General features: G+C 35.9%; 1 protein-coding gene across 4 annotated transcripts in view; it reads right to left on the reverse strand.

Annotated features, from left to right (window-relative positions):
• The window catches only part of COG6 (component of oligomeric golgi complex 6), a 51,851-nt gene that overhangs the window by 18,469 nt on the left and 7,347 nt on the right, over nucleotides 1-26,035 (reverse strand). For all 4 annotated transcript variants that reach the window (XM_020877170.2, XM_070471309.1, XM_020877167.2 and 1 more), the window contains 10 exons: nucleotides 23,113-23,224; nucleotides 20,869-20,951; nucleotides 20,437-20,507; nucleotides 18,920-19,013; nucleotides 13,616-13,744; nucleotides 13,447-13,538; nucleotides 12,034-12,098; nucleotides 10,827-10,918; nucleotides 9,266-9,383; nucleotides 264-395 (listed from right to left, as the gene is read on the reverse strand). In XM_020877170.2, coding sequence (XP_020732829.2) covers nucleotides 264-395; nucleotides 9,266-9,383; nucleotides 10,827-10,918; nucleotides 12,034-12,098; nucleotides 13,447-13,538; nucleotides 13,616-13,744; nucleotides 18,920-19,013; nucleotides 20,437-20,507; nucleotides 20,869-20,951; nucleotides 23,113-23,224 — 988 coding nt within the window. The remainder of the gene's footprint in view (nucleotides 1-263; nucleotides 396-9,265; nucleotides 9,384-10,826; nucleotides 10,919-12,033; nucleotides 12,099-13,446; nucleotides 13,539-13,615; nucleotides 13,745-18,919; nucleotides 19,014-20,436; nucleotides 20,508-20,868; nucleotides 20,952-23,112; nucleotides 23,225-26,035) is intronic.

The raw sequence follows: 26,035 nt of genomic DNA on the forward strand, positions 1-26,035 counted from the left end.
AGAGTGAACGCCAAACTAAAGAGGAGGGGACCAACTTACAGAAGCACACATGAAAGAGATTAAATGGTATAAAAATCGTAACTCTTAGAACAAGCATCACTGAACATATATTACTTTTTAAATTAATGGCAAATGGTTTAATATTTGAAGGAAAAAACACTGAGAAGGGGTATCAAGATAAATGGGTTACAAAACGCCAGAATTTCAACAGGATGTACACTAGAGGAGCAATAAGAGTGCTGAAGGGTGAATTTACAACTCACCTGCACAAAGTCAGCTTGACGGGCATCTAATGGCACGACTGAAGAATCATGAGATGCCAGAACTTCACGCAGCAACACGAGCGTCTGATTTAAGGCAGAGCTTGGTCCAAGATCAGGTGGTGGGAGTTCAACCTAAAATAAAGGAAGATCTATACACGGCTTATATTTTTCTACTAAATTTTAGTGTCTAAATAAATGCCAGTTCACAGTAAAATCATTCATATGAAAGACATAAAGCACTGGCTGACACATTACAAAATCTATCAATTGTTTATTCTCTATTGTACTAATGAAAATCACAGAAAGTGACACAAAAGTTTTTGTTAGATTATCTCAGAATTAATATATCAGAGGTATAGAATTTGTGCTTTTAAAATACAAAAAACTGTGAGGAAAGACTTCGTAGTCTTTGAATTTAGGATTATATTTTCACATGGATTTGAAACGGCCTATCTTGTTTAGCCCAAGCCTTAAGAAAAAAGTAATTCAGAGAGAGATCAGCACCTCCCCAACTATAACAGAGAGTCACCACCCCCCGTCAGGCCCCAGTCTCAGATACTGTGGCTCAATATGTACAGGCTCAGGGTCTGTATACTTGAAACCAAGTCCCCTAAAACTGAGTTCCCTCACTGAGCTTATCAGTAATCTCATATCTAAAACCAGACTCCCTTTCTTGTCCTGCCCGTGCTCTCCTCAGGACTAAAGAGTATCAAAGAAAAGGAGAGACTGAAACCACGCAGGACCCTAAAGGACATTCCCAGGTACAAAAGCCCCTCTGTGTCCCCCATTTCCTGTTTGTGGAACAGAAGGTTTTAGTCTCCTACGCCTTTTCTGAGTTCCGAAGAGCAGGAGCAAACGGGTTATGATTAGGACAACAAACACAGGATTTCTAGTTCCTCCTGAAAAGATACAGATAACAATCCGATGCATACTATGAGTTGTTCCGGAGAAAGTAAGACCCCCATCTGGGCAGAGAACGGTGATGACATGCTGATCACAAACACATAGACCCCTGCTGGAACCAGCAGGTTAAGATTCCCAGAACATCACCCTGTTACCTTATCACCAATAAGGTGATCAATTACCAATCACCAATCAGAAGGTCCACAAACTGGTCACATATCCTAAGATCCTTTCCCCTAACCCTGTCTTTAATAACCCTTCCTGAAAGCCATCGAGGAATTTCCATCTTTTGAGCATTAGCTGCCCCTTCTCCTGGCTTGGCACTCTGCAAATAAACCCTTACTTCGCTCCAAACACCCACGGTCCGAGTTTGGCTTTCCGGCCCTGTGGGCACATGAGGCCCCTCTCAGTGACATACATTGAAACCATCACCACGTTCTATACCACAACCATTTCCTCTGAAAGTTTCCTCTTACCTTACTTATTTATGGAATTACAATTTTAAGTCAGTAAAATTATTCAAAAGAAATTTAAGAGTGCAAGTTAATGTTTGAAATGTAAAAAAAATTACAACTTTTTCACATACTTTTATTTAAAATTTAAAAAGCATTTTAGCTGAAAACATTGTTTTGTTTTTCCTGGCAGAATAATCTGCAAGGAATAATGTAAAACTTGAAGTAATCCTCTAAAAAAGCACTTTTCAAACTTTAAGAAGCAAACAAACGACCAGGGAATCTGGTTAAATGCACATTCTGATTCAGCAGATCTGAATCTTAATCTCAGGTGCCTGAGGTTCTTCATCTCAGCTAAATTTATAAACTCCGAGGTGATGCCCAAGCTGCTCCTCCAAGAACTACAATTTGAACAGTAAAAAGACATTCTAGACAGGAGTGATATCCAACAATTTAAATCAAAATTAAAAGACCATTTAGATTTTCTTTGCAGAGTGCTAGGCAAATCAACCCTGCTTACTATTAATTTGATATGGGTTTCATTTATGATAAAACATACCCTTTAAATTAGTATTGTATTACTATAGTGAAAAGAACTTTTCAGAAAATGTATCTCTAGCTAAAACTGATATGACATTGTATCTTTTAGGGGACCCTTTAGATTTTGCTAGATGCACAGCTAGAATGTTTCAGGAGAGCCTGATAAACAAGGGAGTACACATACTTGACTACTGAAGTGCTTCAAACACTTTGTTAGGGAAAAGGTACATCTTTCAATAAAATAATGTCCTTGAATTTTCCTTTAGCATACCAGATAAAGAAGTAGCTCCCAAATGTGTCTTTTTAAAAGCAAAGAAGGAATCATAAAAGAGTCTGTTTCTGGCTATACCTTTATTTTAAAAGCTATTCTTCCTAACAATTTTATAATCCACTTTAAAATTCTATTAACAAAAACTGAGTGCTTTGGTAGTGAAGACCATTCTGCAATATGTGTTTTCCTAATAAGGCTATAATCTTCTTGGAAGAGATGAATGGTTTATAAGAGGCAGAATAAGATGATAATATACTTAACATAAAATATGGAACATTAAAATTTGGAGAAAGATTTTCTGAAAGAAACCTGAAATGGTTGTGTACATATAAGTAACACATGAGCTATAAACAATATCATATTCCAATCTCAACGTAATGTTAAAATATCCCTAAATATTACCCAATTCATATCTAAGAAAAACATTTCAGGGCATAATTATTGATAATAACAATAAATAATAGTAAGTCAAAACCCATTCACCTAATCTCACATAGGCTGCAGTATTAATTGGTACTTAATACATTCAAATTACAATTCTTTCTTTCCCTGTTTTTATCCTATTCTGTTCTAGAATTTAGCTGGAAGACGCCACACTTAAAATTTACCTTTCATTAACCATTGTATTTTCCTGCAACTTTTAACTTTATAAGAGGAATACAGTATTTAAAAACTTAGTGGGTTTTTTGAATGAAAATAAAACAAAATAAATGGATAACCATTTGAGAAAAATAAGTGTGACCCTTCCTTCCCCGCATGGACAAAAATAAACTTTATGTAGATTAAAAATTCAACATAAAAGTGAAATTACAGAAAGATCTAAGAACACACATTTATATAAATTTATTAAATAATCTAACACTTTCCCACTAATAGATATTGACTTTAGCATATAATAAATTCTATATATATTTTCTTGATGTGGGAAAGTTTTTGAAGTACTTTTTTTTTTTCAGTTTTAAGCATTTATTTTGCAGTGGTACATTTTATAGCAAGTTCCCAAAGGTGAAAAAATAGAGGAAAAAAAGGTTAGATTTTACTGTGTAAACATTAAAAGGGATGTATCAGAATATACTACAGGCAAAATCAAAACGTAAATGATGACACGGAGAAAAGATCTGTAATATATGACACTTAATATTAATAATGTATAAAAATATCAGAAAATAACAAGAATAAGATACAACTTAGTAGGAAAAGGGCAAAGGACTTGAAAAAACAATCCATGTGGTAATTATAATGACTGACTTTCACTTGTTGAACTATCCCTGCAATCCAGTTGGTCAGGCCGTATAATCTTTTCTAAGGACTTCATTTGATTTGCTAGTTATTATACTTTTCAACTCCAGAATTTCTTTTTGAGATTCTCTAACTCCTGGCAGTTATTTCCATTTTGTCCACACACTGTTCTCTTGACTCATGTTTAACATACCTGTTCTAAAGTCTTTGGCTGGTAGATGTGCCATCCAGTCTTTTGCAGGAAGGTATTTTCTTTGAATGGGCCACATTTCCCTGTTTGTGTGCCTTGTGATTTTTTGCTGAAAACAGCATTTGTTAACCCTGGAAATAAATTCTCCCCCTTCTCCAGGGGGTGCCATTTCTTGTTACTATTTTTTTTTTTACTTGCTGTAGGCTCTCTCTGTGCCAAGGATCAGGCTGTGGTGTAAACCAAAGTTCTCAGGTCTTTCTGAGCCTGCTCCTTCCCCTGAACATGTGGTTACTTCTTACTTTTCCTTGTATGTACAGTTGCTTTTGAATGTTTTTAATGTCTGACTCCCATCATGGGTAAAAGAAAAAATATTAAGGGGGGTAGAAAAAATGCACTAACCTTTGAAATCACCAGGAAGTCAATTTAGCCAACTGACTAATTTAGGAGGAGGTGTCCGTCACAACACGGAGGTGTAGAAACAGTGGCCACCCTCCTCTTCACAACTCTGGGATGACAGCACAGATCCCAGAGGTACGGAGGCCAGGGTCCTTTTTGTCCACCCTGGCTCGACAAGCTGTGTGCAAGGCACTCAGGGAACAAAAGTGCACAGCTGCCACCACAGCCCTGGGGGTGGGAGATGGGCAGCTGCAAGCGTGCTAAGAGTTGAAGCTGACCAAAACTGACTGCAATTTACAGTTCAAGCCTTCCCCTAGAACGTGCAATTCTTCAATAGACTCCAGAGTTCTGAAAGAGTTACACTAGACAAATTCTGCTAGTGCAGTTGTCTAAGGTGTAAAGACAGATTCCTGGTTGCCAAATTCCCTGGTTGCCAGATTTCTACATTGCCAAATTCCCCGAAAATTATTTATCCTTGTATATTGATCTTGTCATCAATTGTATTTCTTGGGTTTTTGAAGTACAATCAGAGCACTCACAAATAATCCCCTATTTCTTCCTTTAAAATGTTTGTCTCTCTCATTGCTTTATCTGGACTGGTATTTAAATAAGCAGTTCTTGGCAAGTTTTCTTGTTTGACTTAGAAATATTAATACTAGTTCTTCTATGTTAATCATATTGGCTGTTCATTTTATTAATCTTTATATGGTAAAGGAAGTACTCTACTTCCTCGTTTACTAATATTTTCCCTCAACAATTAAATATCTAATAAGTTTTAATCCTCCTCTTTGGTTGTTACCTCCAATTCTGATATTATAATTTTAAATTTTGTCACTGCTTAAAGAATTGCTAGAAGGTTGTCAATTTTGTTGATCTTTTCAACAAATAATCAATTTTGTTTTTCTGTTTTCTAATTGATTGTAGAAATGTACTTTCATTTTTCCTTTTACCATTCTGCTTTATTATTCTTTTCAGATTTCACAATAAGAATGCCTCCTACATTTTACTTTTAGTTTTTCTTAGTTCCTATGTTTTCCAATTAGTAAAGCTTTGGGTAATATGCTTGTGTACTTTTCCCATATTGCAATCTGGCTCTTGCCCCCACCACATGAATAAAATTGTCCTCAGTAAGTCATGTATCACCTACATATTGACAAAGATAACAAAACGTGCTGTCTCTTTTTTAATAGAACTCTTCCTATAGTATGTGCCACCAACCATGCTTTCACCTCTATTCTCCTGGCTTTTCTGATAAAATCCTTTTCTCATTTCTCTCCTGCCTCTCCAAGCTTCTTCAGAATCCCACCATCGCTGGGCTTACCTTCTTCTCTTAAATGTCACTGTTTCTCAAGACTGTGTCCTAGAAGCCCTACTCCCATTAAACATGATTCCTGGTGACCTCATACAAACCATGGATTCAGCTCTTTACACACAAAACCCCATAAACCCAAATGCACGGCTCCCTGCTGGGTGAGACTGACCATAGAAGGATACCCCACGTGTGTCTTGTCTAATTTAGATAATATCGTCATCTTATTCCCTAGATTTTGCACTTTCTCTTTATTCCAGATACTTGCAATTAGTATCAATATTCCCAGGTTGGGAACTTGGGAACTATTTTAGAACTCTTTCCTCTGATTTAACCACATTCTATCAGAAACCAACTTTTGAAGACTTACCTTTACCCTTCAAGAATCTATCCCCTTATGGCTCTTCCCTTAGAGTATGTATTTTCATAAAAACTACTTCAATGATAATCCCTTCACCACCCTGTCTGCAGTCACCTCTCTGTCTACATTCCATCCTGTCTCTTAAACAAAGAGTTACATATTCTTTTTGTTTCCTGTATTTAGGATGACCTCTACCCACCCTCCTTTTCACCTATCTAATCCCCTACGTCCTTCAAAGTTCAACTCTTGTAACTCCCTCTCTGGAAAGCTCCCCCTCTGTATATTATTATGGACACATATACTCCTCCTCTAAAGGCAAAGGAGAAAAGGAAAGATATATCCATTTGAATGCAGAGTTCCAAGGACTAGCAAAGAGAGGTAAGAAAGCCTTCCTCGTGATCAATGCAAAGAAATAGAGGAATACACAGAATGGGAAAGACCAGAGATCTCTTCAAGAAAATGAGAGAGACCAAGGGAACATTTCAAGCAAGACAGGCACAATAAAGGACAGAAGTGGTATGGATCTAACAGAAGCAGAAGATATTAAAAAGAGATGGCAAGAATACATAGAACCACCATACAAAAAAGATCTTCATGACCCAGATAACCATGATGGTGTGATCACTCACCTAGAGCCAGACATCCTGGAACGTGAAGTCACATGGGCCTTAGGAAGCCTCACTATGAATAAAGATAGTGGAAGTAATGGAATTCCAATTTAGCTCTTTCAAGTCCTAAAAGATGATGCTATGAAAGTGCTGCACTCAATGTGTCAGCAAATTTAGAAAACTCAGCAGTGGCCACAGGACTGGAGAAAGTCAGTTTTCAATCCAATCCCAAAGAAAGACAAAGCTAAAGAATGTTCAAACAAATGTACAACTGTACTTATTTCACACGCTAGCAAAGTAATGCTCAAAATTCTCCAAGCCAGGCTTCAACAGTACATGAACTGTGAACTTCCAGATGTTCAAGCCAGATTTAGAAAAGGCAGAGGAACCAGAGATTAAATTGCCAACATCTGTTGGATCATCAAAAAAGCAAGAGAGTTCCAGAAAAACATCTATTTCTGCTTTATTGACTATGCCAAAGCCTTTGACTGTGTGGATCACAACAAACTGTGGAAAATTCTAAAAGAGATGGGAATACCAGACCATCTTACATGCCTCCTGAGAAATCTGTATGCAAGCCAAGAAGCAACAGTTAGTACTGGACATGGAACAACAGACTGATTCCAAATCAGGAAAGGGGGTACATCAAGGCTGTATATTGTCACCCTGCTTATTTAACTTACATGCAGAGTATATCATGTGAAATGCTGGGCTGGATGAAGCACAAGCTAGAATCAATATTGCAGGGAGAAATATCAATAATCTCAGGTATGCAGATGACACCACCCTTATGGCAGAAAACGAAGAGGAACTAAAGAGCCTCTTGATGAAAGTGAAAGAGGAGAGTTAAAACGTTGGCTTAAAACTCAGCATTCAAAAAACTAAGATCATGGCATCCAGTCCCATCATTTCACAGCAAATAGATGGGAAAACAATGGAAACTATGAGAGACCTTTATTTTTTGGAGGCTCCAAAATCACTGCAGATGGGGACTGCAGCCATGAAATTAAAAGATGCTTGCTCCTTTTAATTAAAAGCTATTATAGGAAAGCTATGATAAACCTAGACAGTATATTAAAAAGCAGAGACATTACTTTGACAACAAAGGTCCATCTCGTCAAAGCTTTGGTTTTTCCAGTAGTCACGTATGGATGTGAGAGTTGGACTGGAAAGAAAGCTGAGTGCCGAAGAATTGATGCTTTTAAACTGTGCTGTTGCAGAAGACTCTTGAGAATCCCTTGGACCTTAAAGAGATCAAACTAGTCAATCCTGAAAGAAATCAGTCCTGAATATTCATTGAAAGCACTGATGCTGAAGCTGAAACTCCAATACTCTGGCCACCTGATGCGAAGAACTGACTCATTGGGAAAAAACCCTGATGCTGGGAAAGACTGAAGGCAGGAGAAGAAGGGGACGACAGAGGATGAGATAGTTGGATGGCATCACCAACCCAATGGACATGAGTTTGAGCAAGCTCCGAGTTGGTGATGGACAGGGAGGCCTGGCGTGCTATAGTCTGTGCAGTCCAAGAGTTGGACATGACTAAGTGACTGAGCTAAATTAATCTCTCCTTCATGTGCTAGCATAGCACACTGCGTACATCTTCCATAAAACACATGATTCTACAGTAAGCACTGATTTATCAGACTATTTTCCATGAATGGAAGAGTAATCTGAGACCAACAGATCTTCACTGTTTGCTCTTGTGCTCTCATTAGAAAGCAACATTCAAAGTTTGTATCATGGATGAAATGATTTTAGAAAAATTGTGTCTAAATAATAACTTATATAACTGTATCTAAAACAAGAACTGACTGCCTGTTACTAAACTTCTGGTGATACAGGAAAACACATACGTGAAATACTTCATCTCCACGAATGCATGCTGCTTTTCCAGAAAATCTGAAACCTGTGTTAGGGTCAGACAGTAGACTCTTAAGGTTTCCCTGAGCTTAGGAATGTAAAATCCAGGGCCTCTGAACTGGATTGCTACTGACTGCTCAACACCATACTACAAACCTGTGTCTAATATAACTAGGATATTGGACAGAGCAGCATAATTTAAAACAAAAATGGTGATTGTGATACATCCCTGAAAAACCTGAGTCCTTAATAATGAAACAAAGACAAAGAAGGATCTGACGGTTATAAACCCATTCCTTAAAGTCTCACCAATTTACTTTTGCACAACACAATGCTCAATGTAAAATACTAGCTCTCACAGAACTCTTGCAGGTTTTTGTTATTTCGTTTTTTTTCTTTGCTTTTATGGAATATTTTATTATCTTGCTTCATAATTGCAGTATGTAACTCAAAGGAATATAAATTCCGTTAGGAAAAAGCTAGACCACCAGTGTAAAAATATATGCCAGCTGTTTAGAAAAAGTATTTACTTAAAGTTCCAGTTTTTCAATCTGTATGTCATTTTAGTCCTGACCTATTAAATATAGAAAATCTGCTTTAATTACAAATTGTGGGTTATTGAAAAATGGTAGTAAAACTAGGGCTTTGAGATTCTACTTCCAACTATGACTCGATGTTATACTGCTCCAGGAACAGACTTTAAGCCTACATCCAGTAAGCCACCCCAAAATGAATTTTCTTGTTCATAGGAAGAACTCAAGAGAACACTAAATGAAATGGGAAAAAAACTCACCAGTGTAAAAACAATAAAACAGCATTTTTAAATGTGAAAGACTCACACAGTATAAGAACTGCATTTTTCAAACATACCTTGTCCATTAACTTACTGGCATGAAGACTTAAGCTGCTGAAGAATATTTTTTTGCTCAGCACATGCATTTCTTCAATGGTAGTCAACAATGTAGTTGCACTATTTCCAATAATGCCACTAAAAGCAAAGAAGATTTCTGGTTGCAAAGCAGGCCTAAACAATTTAGCTCTATAACTGGGTAGAATTCTTTTAAAAGATCCAGATTTAAATAAAAGTTTTTATATAGAATATAACCTGTGAATTAAAACAATTACTCTAGTTTCATACAGAAATGAGTTTTTTTTTTTCTTTTAGGTTAGGTGACGAACAAATGAAAGCAAACTACAGTGTTTTCAATATCTCATAATCTCTTAGAAAAGCAGTGGATTAGACTAAACCCTTATAGCATGCAAATCCATGTGGCTATTTTTCTGCTATTACAGCAAATGTATGTTTTGATTATCTAAGAAAATCTGATTTTAATTTAAAGGAAGTCATTCCATCAGTAGCTCTATGGAGAAAATATTATTAATACTGAGCTTTTTTAATTAAAACTTATGTTGTATCAGTAACACATCTGCAAATTATAAAGTATTATGATTATACAGCTGCCAAAAAAGTATATTTAAACTAATTATGAAAAATTTGGCAACATTTTAAAATAACTACTGTACATCCTATAATTCTCAATTTTCTACAAGGATATTTCTTAGACTTGTCCAGTGGGGTTTCTCATTTTTTGCAGAATGTAACACAACCATGTATATAAAACAATTTCCAATTTTATTCTCCTATTCATGTACTGAAAGTGATTCTTCTATTCCTGATACTGGCATGCTTGTAAAAAGTCATCTAAAATTTTTAATAGACTATCAAAAATATAGCTTGGAACACCATTGTTTTACCACAACTCACATATAACATGGTCTTACAGTGAGTGACATTTACAATAGGGCTCAAGTGTACGTATGCTGTCAAAAGATATATGCATGGTGAAAATGAATGCAAATTTTGGAGTCAAAGATTATATTTTAGATAAGACAAGTGGTTCCTAGATAAGACAAGTGGTTCCTAATCAGATAAAGTCACTTTAATTTAGAGAAGATAAGATAGCTATTAATATTACTTAGAGAAGATAAAGCTATGGTTCTGTTTTACCACTAATGGAAAACTAAATGTTAAAGACGAATTTATGTTATTTACATCCAGAATAGGACATTTTACTAATTATGCCCTGTTCTGAGTATAATATTAGACTTGCTTTAAGTGCCATGGATCTCAAATACAGAAGGACTCAAAAAATACTTCTATTATAGACTTATACTGCTACATAAGCTGTGTGTAAAAAATCTGTGTTTGTGTGTGTACAGTTACGCCTGGAAAAGAAAGGGAAAAGGAAATAACGAACCTCAAACTACATCATGTATAATACACAAATAATGACTCACATGGTGTGGAGGTTCTACCAGTTTATTCTTAGTCGACAAATAGAATACACACACACACAAATACTACACTGTGTTCTAACTGAGATGAAGTATGACATGGGATTTAATAAGCACATTTAACCATTCCACTTACCTGATTGTGTGGTGGTAAAATTTGAGGAGGTTAGAAATTTTATATAATAAAACTGCCCCAGGTTCAGCAACTATTACTTGTTCAATTCGAACCTATTAAAATATGTGACAAAAAATTAAAAGTGTAACATTTTTTTCATTAATCACATGTGGTGTGAACAGCATTAAAGAGATTAAATTTCATGATTACAGAAATCACAAACTTCCTTCTAAATAAGTAATATCTGAGTATTACATCAGAGGATGATAAAACACAAAAAATTTAACAGAGATATACTCTATGAACAAACGATCTATTACCTATAGAATTTGGCTCAAGACAATTGCTATCAGAAATAATCAATACAGTGAGATCATCGTGAGGTTTTTTAACCAGCACACAATGGAGTTTAGCTCAGCACTAAACGGCAAAGCAGCGGTTACACGCCTAAAATCATCAGTAAAAAGGTACAGCTCTGACTGAAGTGTCAGCAGCAGCAGCAGCTGTGAACCGATAGTATGGGGAGAAAATGAAAACAGTTTTACCTTTAAACAACTAAACCAAGTTTCTTTTAATATTAATTAGAGAACAGGAAAGCAGGTGGATCTTGAGTTGGCTCCAACGTATTTGTCTAATTATAATACTACCAAGGCAGCATCTCAGATCTAGTTCAAAATTAACTTGAAATGCTCAAGATTAACTACTGGGAATCTTTCTAATTAAAATCCATCCTTCACTAATCTTTCCCTAACTAACAAATACAATTTAAACTACACTGAATGTGCTTACTTATATATTACACTACATCTATGCTTAAGCTGCAGATAACATTATGTCTTCTTGTTTTCTAATTAGATTCAAAACACAGACATTGTATTTTCTAGTCCTTTTACATATCTGCAGCACTTAGCAGAATAATACATTTGCAGGAGATGTTCAATAAACATTTTTGAAAGCATTTAGATTTTGGAGTATGTCGTAATACCAATGAATATGATCTGCTAAAATATTTTACATTATAAATACATGTAATAGTATACAAAAACCTTGCATAGAAAATTGGCAATGATTATTTTAAAATGCATTTTATTATCCGACATTAATGTGTTAATTTGACAAAATTACAGCTTGAAGTCAAGTTGCTATTTCTTTAAACTCCAAATAAGGCAACAATTTAACCATATAACATATATAAAATATTTTATATAATGTATACAAAGTATTTTACCTTTAGAGGCCTGCACACACCCTCAGTGATATGGCCAACAACTTCTTGAATATTTTCTTCAACACCTACGGTTAATTATAACATAAATGAAATTTTTTTCATATTGCACTGCTTCACAGAAGTACAAAAAATCAACAAACACTAATACCTGTGATTAATGGCATTAATGATAAACATTTAAAATAACCATTAATGGTATTTTATTAAGTTCAGTATCTTTTAGGACATTACTAACTATATTAATATCTGAACCTAAAGCTCTATCAATTCATTTGACTGCTGATTAATGAAAAAAGACTGTGAAATTAATTAACTGAAGGAGGTGATGAGTAGATGTATTAGGCTCTGTTCCACAAACTCCTTATTCTAGGCAGATGTACTAAGCGCGCAAACTGCAGGTATAAGATGGAAAACACACCTTACAATTTAATGGAAAAACTGACATTTACTAATTTCTGACCACTTATCAAGGTCTGTACCGTGTACTTGGACACGTACAGCTTGTAACCACCTTCATTTTCACAGATGGAGAAACTGAAGTTTAGAAGAATTCATGCCATTCCCACAGAAGAACCCATTTCTAACTCCAATTATTTTCTTCCTGCCTCTTAATGTGGCCTCTCAATGTATACTCTACTAACAGCTTTGAGGGAATAAATTCTTCTAAACGGGGTTATTAGGATAACAGAAAACAACTTTAACAGTGCAGACTGCGTGCCAATCTATCACAGATGCTGAATCTAGTCTCAGTATTAATGAGGAGGTTGAGTCTTGCACCCATTTGCACACCGGCCTCTCCTGGAAGATGACCTGATGAACCAGCATGATGTGGGGCCACACCATGCAAGACAGGTAAGTGACACCCCCCACAACACGTCCCTTCCCTTCCTATCAAATCCAGAACATCTTAATTATCCACTGACCCCTTCTATCACAAAACAATTCTGAAACAGTCACATGAGAATGAAAAAAGGGGCTGAGTAGAATTAACAGAAAAGAAAGAAGCAGGAGCTTCATGACCTTAAGAAAAGTCCCCGAGCCTGTGTGTGTGTAGACAAAACGGAGACGACATCCCCTTTTGCCTTTAGAGGACAGCGCCATACAAGATCTGAAACAACGTCCATCAGGCACTCCAGAGACACCTGGAGAGGGGAGCAGAGGGGTCCTGGTTTACTAGGGAAGGCCCCAAAGGCCCAGTATAGAAATGCCATCAGCTGTGTCACAAAATCAAAGTGATGGAGAAGAATCAGCGGGAAAATGGGAAACTAGAGAAAGACTGACTAATGGACGCTTACTGAATCACCTAGTGTGAAGAGGTTATCTCCATGAAGAAAACAGCAACGAGAACAGCAACAGAAATGTTCTGCGTGATGTGCTACATCTCAGATGAGCAGGAACTGCCGGGTGACCCACCTTGTGTAGTTACATGCTTCAAAAGAGCTTCAAGGTGTTCTTTTTCAGAAGCAGTAGCTTGATGGAGCCAAGCCAACATATCTCCTACGTATCTAATGAAAAAACTAAACGTTAGTGAAGATTTCCTTCAGAAAAACACTGAATACCCCAATACTGTCTGCTACTATACCTCAAAGGGTCATGGGAGTGCATTTCAATGGGTCTAGGGGTACCTCCTGGGCCCCCTCTTGTAAGAGCATCAATGAATCCACGAACCACTGTACTTCTTCTGGCTGTTCCAAACTCATCTAAGGTATACCTAGAAGAGACAAGTTATTAACACACAATTGTTTTTCTTTCTAGTGACTGTATCAAATTATTCATGCACTTTCTCAGATAAGCTATCTAATGCCTTTTTTTACATAATTCTCTCAAGCAATACTGTTTTAAACAACAAAAAATATTTAATAAATAACTTTATCATAGTGATAATCCAATCCAAAGGTGCATCGTTTTATGTCTAAGAAGGAATGCAGGGATTTACAATCAGTAACAGAGGTTGTGGCAATAAAGGACAGAGCAGGGGATTTGGTAAAAGTGAAACTCCAGACAAGGTGGAAACCCTGAACTCTACAGGTTTCAGCACCCACCCCGCGTCCAAAACATGACACTCCACTGCACAGAGAAGGCCTAGGATGTGGTTCTCAGAGGCTGGTTATAGTTAGAACCCTGCAATCCAAAATATGACTTTTCCTTCCACATTAAAAAATTCTCATGTATATTATCACAGTATACCACCAAAATTTGTCCAAAATATACCATTCATATTTAAAAGCTTATTTTGACTCCAGTGTTAAACATATTACATGCTACTTGAATTTACTGACCAGCTATGCATTAAGAGCAAATACTTTCTTTTACACATATTTACAAGTTATCAATTACAGTTGGCGGGGCTGGGGCCGGGGCGGGGGGGACTTGCAAGGCTGAGGAAATTTTTAGGGAAAAAAAGATTCTGAACTGGAAAATCAGACCATCTGGGGTCAAATGATACGATGGCTTAAAGTTACCAAGAGTCCCTGTTTCCTTGACTAGAAGCAGCCTTTGTTTCTCACTGTCTGCACTGGGTGACCAATTGAAAGTTCTGTTTTAAACATACACAAGAAAACAAAATATTTTTTCGCAGTCCCATGTCAGCAGATTCTAGATCCATAAACTTTTAAATCTCTAAACAGTACTCTACTAAATGTTGAGAATTATTTCATTACCCTAGATATAAAGAAAAGTTACAAGAATTTCACCAAAGTTTTCAAAAGAATTTCTTAGGCTACACTGCTTTCTTTAATATGCTTTTGAGTTAATGAAAAACCCACATTTTTTTTTTTAACAGAAGAAAGCTAGAAAGGGGGGATATTTTTAAATAAAAGTGTAGTGAAGCAATCAATAGCGATAAATTGTCAGGACTCTGAGCCTTTTTAAAGGACTGTGTACCAGTAACCAGATCATGGTTGTGTGTGGTTTTTGGTTTTAGTTAAAAGGAAATGGTTTTGAAATTCCATGCAGTGACATACCAGCAATACGTCAAGATGTAAATGCAGTTATCAAGCTAAGTTTTGCAAAAGTGCACAGTTGCTTTACATTCACTTTGTTTTTTTAAACAAATTAGAACCAAGGTGCTTATTTCTATTTCTTCCCTCATGCTCTTAAAAATATAAATGCTTAGGGTACAGAATGCCTTCCTTTAAAGACCATCAGTTCTATGAAGTGACTTGTGATCAGATTTATGACAGCACAAAATTCATAAACTTTTTAAATATGTAAAACTAATCTTCCCCTAGGGACCCAAATGACTGCAAAACAAACAGAAACAATGTAATTTCTGTTTCTAGGACTATTCACTGTGACCACAGGTTTTATCAGAAGCCAGTGAATCCACGGGCATTTTAAATGTGGGGAGGGGCAATTTTAAAAGTCTGAAAAACACTAGAATCTAATCTTTTTACTATAAAATTTAAACAAACATTAATATTAATGCTAATTTTCCTGCAATAGATAAAATTTGAAGCAAGAAGGGCATGAGCTAAAATGAACCTTCAGTGATATCTGAAGACATGAAATCTCTTTTCCCAGAGACAGAAGAAAACTTCCTTGACCAAAAAGAGATTCTTTTCCAACACAGGTCAAAAACTGAAAATGTAGCTTTACAAAAGTGAAATGTTAAAATTATGTAACTATTCTAAAATGACTCTAGTTAAAATAAAAAATCAAAATCCCCAGTTTTTATGTTTATCCATAGTAGAAAAGGAAAAATTCTGGTCAAAAAGCAAATAAAATGAAAAAATTTTGCCCAAAAAAATTAAAAGATAAAAGAATAATGTAAAAGACTCTCTAAGAAATGCAACAAAGAATGAAAAAGAATCAGCATTGTACGTATTACTATATCCTTTAATAATTGACATGTTGAAGGTTTACCAGTGGAAAGAAAACAATATCAACTTGTCCATTTCTACTTGCAGTAAATTTCTTTTTGAAAACATTTCTGTACTTGATGTATTAAAAGTTAATAATGCATTATTAACATTCCAGTTATATAAGACCTAACAAAACCTGAGTATGACAATTTTCCCCAAAGACTTCAATAATTGACGTTTTCTTAAATGTGATACCTATACATTTGAGACCCAATATTGGTGATGGACAGGGAGGCCTGGCGTGCTGTGATCCATGGGGTCGCAAAGAGTTGGACACGACTGAGCGATTGAACTGAACTGAACTGAATGAACCATGAAGCGTCTCTACTTTACTTAAATCAAGTTCATATAGTGCCATCTGGTGGTTAACATAATACATCATAAAGTTTTTCCCTAAATATAAAGAAACCACCACTTTGAAAACAGGTGATTACTTAAGATGAAAGGCCAATTTTCTCTTTTTTCAATGTTATCTTATGGTACATAACTGGCACTAGAAGTCTCTTTCTTCCACATTCAACATCCAAGTGTTTAACCATCCACATGGCACTATGGCCCCATCCCGTGTGTTCTGTGAGGATACATCTTCTTTGCCTATTTTAGTTCTATTGTCTCTCAGGCATTTTGCCTTGCTGTCAGGCAGGCTTCAAATACACTTCTCTTTAGCTGAGAATTTTCCACTTTATCTCCTTTCAAAATAAAAATAATACTCAATGCTTTGAGATGAGTAAAGCATGATGCTCCACACCTTATGGGAACATTCCAATTTTAATCTTCACAACAACCCAGCAAGAGAGGCACTATTTTTATCCTCATTTCACAGCTCAAGGAAACCAAAGCCTATAAAGGTAGGTGGGTTCATCAAGAAAATCTAAAATCTAAAAATAATAACAGCCTAACTCAGAGCCCACCATTTAAACCATTATGTGATACTGCTCCTTTCCAAGTGTTGACCAAGAATCAAAACTTAGAAAAAATACATTTATATGGTAGAAGTCAGCTGACCTTTTCAGAGGCCCAAAATACATGAAAGACTTTTTAAAAAACAATTAACCTTGTGAACAAATATGAATCTATGGACACTGTTACACATTATTAAACAAGCACCAAATGTTTCAGGTACTATAATTATAATCAAACACCAATACCCTACAGTGAAAAAACTGGGAAAGAAATTTCGAAGATGATAAGATCTGCTAGCTGATGGTCAATAATGAGCATCAGCTTATCCCAGGAACCCACACAACATGGAGATCTATTGTGATCCAGCTCCTGCTACTAACCCAGCAACCAGTTTCTGCGAGTTCCTAAAAGCACATGTTCCTCCTCAACCCATGCACTAGCACCTGCTGTCCCCTCAATCCGAGACGTTCTCTCCTCCCTTTTCATCTTGGAAAATGCTTGTCAACCTTCAGAACTCATTTTATACCTACTTCCTGGAGGAAACGTTCTCTAATGTACACCCCTTTCCCCACCAGACTACTCGAGCCACAAAGCACTTGAGACTTGACTTTTAGAAAAGCAATTAATGTATACATTACAGTGGATTTGTTTACGTCTGGTTCCATAAAGTAAAGCAAGTTGAAGGCAATGTTTTATTGACGGTAAGCCTGCCACACTTAGAACTGTGCTTAACATATAGTGAGTACTCAGTAAGGAGCACTGGGGTGTGATTATTCTAGGTATCTGTCAAGTCCCAGCATTTGTGTTCTACAATCTTATTACAGGACAAGTAATGTTCTAATCAGAAAACAGAGTAAGAAGGAAATCTTCTAAAAATATAGAAGCATATAAAAGACATGACTCAGAGCAGGACTGAATGCACGAGTTCTCTGGCTTTCTGTTTCCTGAATTTGAACTCCCTACTTGGTCTTCCCATTTTCAAAAATGAAATATGAAATATGTCTGGACATTTCCCAGACATTAAAAATGAAAAAGGATTTGAAGGAATGGATGAGAAAGGTGTGGTACATATATACAATGGAATATTACTCAGCCATTGAAAGAATGAAATAATGCCGTTTGCAGCAACATGAATGGACCTAAAGAGTGTCATACTGAGTGAAGTAACTCAGATAGAGAAGGAGAAATATCATATGACAATCTTTATACGTGGAATGTAGAAAGAAATGATAACAGATGAACTCACTTACAAAACAAAAAGATGCACAGACTTAGAAAATGAACTTGTGGTTGATGAGGGGAAAAGGGGTAGTTAGGGAGTTTGAGAAGGTCATGAACTCATTGCTATATTCAAAACAAATAACCAACAAGGACCTACTATACAGCACATGGAACTCTACTCAATGTTATATGCAAACCTGGATGAGAGGGAGGTCTAGGGGAGAACGGACACATGTATATGTATGGCCGAGTCCCTCCCCTGTTCACTTGAAATTAACACAACATTGTTCATTGGCTATACCCCAATACAAACTAAAAAGTTTAAAGACTGAAGACAAAAAGGGACTTGAAAAGTAAAAGAAAACTAAAACACAGAAAAATAAAAAATATGTAAGTTAATAATGTGTGAAGTTCTTTTCCAAAGCATTATCACATAGCACCTGGCTGCCGTAACTTACAGGATTAAAAACCTGAACTCTTTCTTTTCTGGAATCCTACTAATGGAATTCTAATTTTAAATCTTCTTTTTTCATCTCTGGGTAATTATTATTTATTACTCTATTTGATCTCTATCCCTCCAGGGCAGTGTTAATATAGGAGTTTTAGTTATATACAATTTCAAAGTAATTAACGAGATAGCATAATGCAGCAAAGACTTTAATGTAGCAAAGACCTTAACCTCTGCATGAATAAGAGGTAGTCTAGATATTGAGACATCTTGGTTTTCATATCTGTGTTGCATTTTACAGCATGTAATATAGAATTAGGCTGATGCTCCAATGGTACCCAGATGAGATAAAAATATCACCGTAAATTATTATATCACTCAAACTATTGTATATAAATTACCAAAGAAAAAGTAGGTTTGCTTTTTTATTAATTAGGAAAAAGTCACTCACTTATATAAGACAGGTCTGTCCTGCAGGGCTTCCATCGCCTGAGTTAGTACTGGAGATATGTCACATGATTCTTGTGTCAGTGTTCTGCATTCACCTGAAAAAGGCTTAACACTGTAACACTTGTTAAAATACAATTAGGCCTTAATTATGTCCATTGTACAACCAGAGTCTAAATACTGCATTTAAAAAATGCTTGGAAAAGCCTAGAGAACATACTAATAAAAAACGAGTTAATGCTGCCAAACTTAACATTCAAGCTTAAATATCTAACTTCAGTAGACCACATCTGCTATGTAGTATAAAACGTATTATTATAAGAAACCAGAGTTCTGAAGAAACCAATCAATGAACAAATACGCATTAAATAACTGCTATACACACAGCAATGAAAAGAAGGGAAGGGAATACTAAATATCCATCACCAGTTCTTTACCCCAGGGGCAATCTTTAAGCAGTCTGCTAGAATGTTTATACGGATAACTAATACATACTAGTAAAATTAAGTTTACTATTCTATTGACAAAATACTGATTGAATGTCTACTCTGTTCAAAAAACAGGACATGTTCAGAAATTCCCGACCTTTGCTAGGTGAAGACCTCATGTTCCTTTGTTTTTAACAGGTAATTCTACCAACACTCTATTGAAACATTTTAAAACACAACTAAATACATAGAACCACTTGTGGTAGGCAAAATAATGGTCCTCCCAAGATCCCTCATCACTGAAACCTGTGAATATGTTATTTTATGAAGCAAAAGGGGCTCTGTAGATGGAATTAAGAGGATGGAGCTTAAAGAGGGACATTTTCCCAGATCACTTAAGAGGGTCCAAGGTAATCATCTAGGTCCTAAAAGTGGAAGAGGCTAGGAGAAAAGTCAATCAGAGATATGAGATGGAAGAAGAGGCAGGAGAGATTCAAAGCGAGAAAGCGACTCCGTCCACCATTGCTGGCGTCAGCAATGGAGGAAGGGGCCACAAGCCAATGCCAGTGGCCCCTAGAAGCTGGGAAAACCCTCGGGGACAGCCGGCAAGGAAACTCAGAGCTCAGTCCTCAGGCTCAGAGAACTGAATTACGCCAGCAGAGTGAGCGAGCAGGCGACAGGTTATTCCCTAAAGTCTCCAGAAACAAGTGCGCATCTTCTCATTTTAGCTTGGTGACTTCTGACTACAGAACTATAAAATGATACATTTATGTTTTGTTTTAAGCCATTAAGATTGAGACAAATTTGTTACAGCAGCAACAGAAAATTCATTCACCATAATGGTTATATTAACAACAGGGATGTCTAATCAACCTTAAGATAATCTGGGGCACAAATACTGACTTTGTTATTTTTTCATTCCCATCCTTAATCATATATAGTACCCAAATGATAGCAGTTACTTAAGGGGCAAATACAAAGACAGTATGTTCAAATATTTTATTACTAAGATCAAAATATGTTATTAAATAAATACTAAGTGAAATAAAATCAAGCATTCATGAATCTAGACTTCATCAAAGAAACCACTTACTTTGAGCCCACCGGTAAAGTCTTTCATAAGATGTTTCCTGAAGCAAGGCCATTTGCTCCATAATTTCCAAACTAAAAAAATTAAAGATTATAATTTTTTTAAACTTTTAGCCAATAGCTAAATCTAAGAATGCAATTATTTTAATTACAGAATGATTTGGTTATAGCCTATTAACTTTTTATCATTTTGTGGAGTAACTTTTTAGTAATTTTTTAATAATTAAATAAATGTTGCCAAGTTTTAATACCATCACTTAGACACTCAACTGCTGTTTTATGCTAAACATCAGGGTATAACTTCCTCTTTATCCAAAGGCGCATAAAGATTAAACTCTTATTTCACATAATGTCATACACTTTAAGAACCTAGAAAATCTTTAAAATTTTGGAAATACAAGAGGCAACACAGTCATGAACTGAAAAGGCTACTCACCCTGCTGTTTGTTGGTTTGTACGCAAGAGAACTTTAACATCATTATGAATCTGTTTTACTCTTCCCAGTGCCTTGAAAAAATCCTTTAAAATTAAGAATGTAACTTTAAAGTTTCCATGTTTTCAGGTAAAACTGTATTACTCTAAATTGAAATATCTTGACAAAGGAAAAATAAATTATTCTACCTACTCTAATGAAGTCTTCTTTATACTAATTTCAACTTTCTCTAAATTTTTATAAAATGTATAATAGATATTTAGTGAAGTGAAAGTTGCTCAGTCGTGTCCGACTCTTTGCGACCCCATGGACTATACAGTTCATGAAATTCTCTGGGCCAGAATACTGGAGTGGGTAGACTTTCCCTTCTCCAGGGGCTTTTCCCAACCCAGGGATCAAACCCAGGTCTCCCACATTGCAGGTGAATTCTTTATGAGCTGAGCCACAAGGGAAGCCCATTATTCACATTTTAAAATATATATTAATTAGGTGTCTACTATATGCCAAATAGTGTACTAAAATGTGGAGATAAAGTTTATAGAGACAAAATCTGTCTTCAAGAATTATACAGTTTTGTGAAAGAGTAATGTAAACCTGAAGATTATAACATAAAGAAAAACATGCTATGTATTACATATCTTATGACGTAGAAAACTCAGCATGGCTCCATCATCACAGGAGATGATGGTTTATGAGTCTATCATATACCCTTTCTTGCCCCCTCATCCAGGAGTGAAATGCAAAGTTGGATGCATAAACATACATGAACTGACTGATGCTAAACTCCCAGCTTTTTTTCCCTCTATAAAAAGGTACTGGAGCCTTAGTTTCAACATAGCCACAAACAGTGTTCCAACCATGAAAAGTAGCTGGTGAGTTATTTTTCTTTGATGAATAAAAAAATTTTTTTAATGTTTTAAAATCCCTAATACTGTTAATTATTTCTGCTGAGGCGGGGTGGGGGGTGGGGGGTGGGGGGGGAGGTGCAATGTCACATATCTAAAATGCACAAAGTTCCTCAAACTATAAGGGCAATAAATACCAGTAGGTAAAGCACCTACAATTCTCTCACCTACTTAACACCCTACACTCAAGGGAGGTTCCATCCCAGCCTAGGCAGTAAGATAACAGTGACATCTATCAAGTGTCACTCAGTAAGCCCCCCACCCTGGCCCTCCTCAGGAACTCTTCCTGCTCTCAGAGCCCAGGCACAGGGTTGCAGTTCCTCCCAGCTAGGACACTGAAAGATTCTGCTCAAGAAAAACTGAGTATCTTCAAGGGGAAAAAAAGAGGAATGATACTTTTCCTTGTTGTTTAGCGTTTTGAGAGGCTTTACAGCTCGAAGGTTTGGAAAGAATGGCATGGGTTCAGAAAAGGATCAGATGAAAAGGTAAGGAGTTTCTAATCTCAGGAAAGACCAAAAGTTGTGAAAGAAAGAACATGTAATCATTGCAACATCACTGCAATGTAAACAGAACATGCCATATAACTGTACTGTGAGGCAGAAGAAAAGAGAACATGTATGTGTGGAGGGGAAGGAGCCACGGAGGAGAGGCTAATTACTCTTAGCTCATGGTAGGAAATCCATAGAAAATAGTTAACATCGATATCCAAAGCATACTCCTTTCGCCAGAGGTCCAGAATACAGACTCTACAAAAGAAGCAATTAACAAGATTGAAAATGGTTGCCAAAGGACTTAGAGATGGAAAGGAGTGGAATGATGAGGTGAATGTAGGCTTTCCTTGTAAGCCTTACTGTACTCTGACTCCTAAAAAACAAAAAAGTACACATACTGCTTTGAAAAAAATAGGTAATTAAAATCTGTACCTTATATTGCTAAGCTTAAAAACATTTTTTTTTTCCATTTATTTTTATTAGTTGGAGGCTAATTACTTTACAACATTGCAGTGGTTTTTGTCATACATTGAAATGAATTAGCCATGGATTTACATGTATTCCCCATCCCGGTCCCCCCTCCCACCTCCCAACAAAAAATGTTTTTAGGTGGTAAAATAAATCACTCTTAAAAAAGAGTGAAAAGTGGATTTGAAAAAAAAAAAAAAAAAAAAAATGTGAGGAGGAAAAAGGAAAATAAAAGTGGATTTGAAAAAAAAAAAAAAAAAAAAAATGTGAGGAGGAAAAAGGAAAATAAAAGTGGATTTGAAAAAAAAAAAAAAAAAGAGTGATTTCTCTATAACCTCTGTAACTGCTGTTCTTTTAAGTGATTTCAACAGAAAGCAAAGTACCTCAGTGATGGGTCCTTCTCTTGTGCCTCGGAGAAGACTCATTTCGTCAGAAGTCAGCTGGAACTTGGATAAGAAGGCATCTGCCACTTGTGCTCTTATTTCTAATCTTTGACTGTAATATTTTTAAAAAGGCAACAGAAAATCAAGCACATTACGCATTTTACACAGCTTTAAAACAAGTTACATCTCTCATATAACTTTTAAGACAAAGACATGAAACTGTCTCATTATCTTCAGAAGCCTCATTTCTGCCTCAAATATTAGCAGCTCATCAAGCATATAAGTGATACAATTAGCTGACATTGTCCTACCTCTGCAGAGGGCACGGTAAGAGGCCACAGTAAAATGATGAACTAACCTTTATGTAAAAGGAGAAATAAGTTCGTGAATGGTACAGGGAATACAAATCCTTAGCCACTTATATGTATGTGAATAGTTCACCTTAAGGTAACAAAGTTGTAAGAGAGACATAAGTCAATTAATTTCTTCTCAGTCCCTAAAAGTTCTAAGCCTTTGAAGCTTGTACATGAAGTACACAACAAATCAAAAATCAAGCCTATTATTTACTTTAGGTTAGAAACTGAAGTCAAGAACTCATCTAGTAATTCTTCATTAATCAAAAAAAAAAAAAATCACTCCTTCATTTTGTCTTCCCCACTTTTTCTGAACATTATCATAACAAACAAAAAAAATCTTTTCAAATTATATTATCTGAGTGCAGTCAACTTAGACTAGCTGACAATTAGGAAAAAGCACACTTGAGTCTGCAATTCAACCTGCAGGGACCTGCACGACTGAGTTAGGTCACAATCTAAAGGCAAGTCGGGAATACAAACCACAAGAACAGAAATTCAACATTCCTGCCTTCTAGATTTTAGATGTGAAGATATACAAATAAAATTAAAGTGTTTCACTAGTAGTATTCACAGGACAGTAATATTCTCCAATTTCAAAATATTCAAATGAAACTGAACAAAAATAATCATTAACACTACCTAAACAGACAGAACAATGCACACCATCTTTGTTTTGTTTGTTTCCAGGTTTAAGTTCACAATGTCAAATGCTCCTGCCGAATGACAAGAGCTAAAAAAAGAAAGTCCTCCAGGTGGCAGTATGCTCTATTTTTCTCAAATGACAATGCAAATCACCTACTTAAATCTATACAGATTTAAAAACCTATGTCCTTAATTAACTTATTAAGTGCTGATATCTACAAGTTACCTTAACATGTTTTGTTTTATACTTTTAGAAGCTCAAATCATTATCACACAGGATTTAAATTACTTATAACACTTAATAAAATTCCTTGAGACTATACAAATTAACCGTTTCAATGAAAATCTTTTGGGAGTTTCTTTTGGATCTATCTTCAGTCAATTTACCAGGCACAAAGGAAAATTAATCTCTTTAGTTTACTGTTTCACTATGTTTTAACTGAATCTAGTACGGTTGACCCCTGAATAATGTGTGGGTCAGGGACTCCTACCCTACCCTGTACAGAGGAAAATCTGCATATAATGTTACAGCCAGCCCTCTGGGGTAGAAGATCCAACCCACTGTGGACTGTGTAGGACTACCAAAAAAAAAAAAAAAAAAAAAAAATTATATATATATATATATATATATATATATATATATAAAGTGGACCTGTGCAGTTCAAACCTGTGTTGTTCAAGGGTTAGCTGTTAACTCAGTATGCACACATACTGAAAGAAAATATACCACATTGTTAACAGTAGCTATGTCTAGGTGGTAAAGTTACATCTGATTGTAATTTTCTTCAAGTTTTACACACATAAATGAAAGGAGAAGAAGAAAAATGTGATTTTTGCCTGCCTTCTCCTAACCTTTTACAGAGCAATGAAAGAATATGTATCACACATGCTCTGGATTTTTACATGTATATCTGGGCAAAATAAATTGCTTTTATATTTTTATGTAAACTTACAGTAAGTACTTTATAGCAAATAACACAATCAAAATTAAAACTATTAAAAAATAAGAAAGAATGAGAACATAAACAACACAGCTGAGGAAAACTATCTAATTAAGTGCAGAATAGCTTCTGTTTCCAGTTGCCAAAGCCAATGAAGAAACAAGATGTACCATACACCTCTGTCTAAAAAGCGGAGAGGGATATGGAAGGTAGTACTCCTTGAGGTATGTCAGGCAGTGTGTTCAGGACTCAATATAAATCACGTATTCATCATAACAACCCTTCAATGTAACTTATTAGTCCTTTTTTTCAGATGTGATAACTGAGCCTGAGGTAGTTAACAAATGACTCATATATAAGAGTAAAAATCTAATGAGCTCTTACCTAAGATTTATATTAGAATTCAGCTCTTCAAGGTCTACATCCTTTCCACTGTAACATACTACACCTCAAAGAAAAACATTAACATTCACCATAGAGAAATCTGGCTGATGGGCCTTTTCCAGAGACCAGAAAAATAAAATAGTGATTTCACCAATATTAAAAAACAAAGTTCATATTTATTCACTCAAAATCACTTACTGAATCTACAATGTGTTTTGCACTGAGACATTAAAAGAGAAAAAGAGGCTGTCACTGTTCTCAAGGAGCTAAGCTTCGCAGGAAAGAGACTCAATCAAACCAACAATTAGTTATAAGAGACTGTACTACATACTAAAGATGGCAAGTTCAGTTCAGTTCAGTCGCTCAGTCGTGTCCAACTCTTTGCGACCCCATGAATCGCAGCACTTCAGGCCTCCCTGTCCATTACCAGCTCCCGGAGTTTACTCGAACTCATGCCCATCGAGTCAGTGATACCATCCAGCCATCTCATCCTCTGTCGTCCCCTTCTCCTCCCGCCCCCAATTCCTCCCAGCATCAGGGTCTTTTCCAATGAATCAACTCTTCGCATCAGGTGGCCAAAGTATTGGAGTTTCAGCTTCA

This window comes from Odocoileus virginianus, chromosome 8, assembly GCF_023699985.2.
Source record: "Odocoileus virginianus isolate 20LAN1187 ecotype Illinois chromosome 8, Ovbor_1.2, whole genome shotgun sequence".
Classification (NCBI taxonomy): Eukaryota; Metazoa; Chordata; class Mammalia; order Artiodactyla; family Cervidae; genus Odocoileus; species Odocoileus virginianus.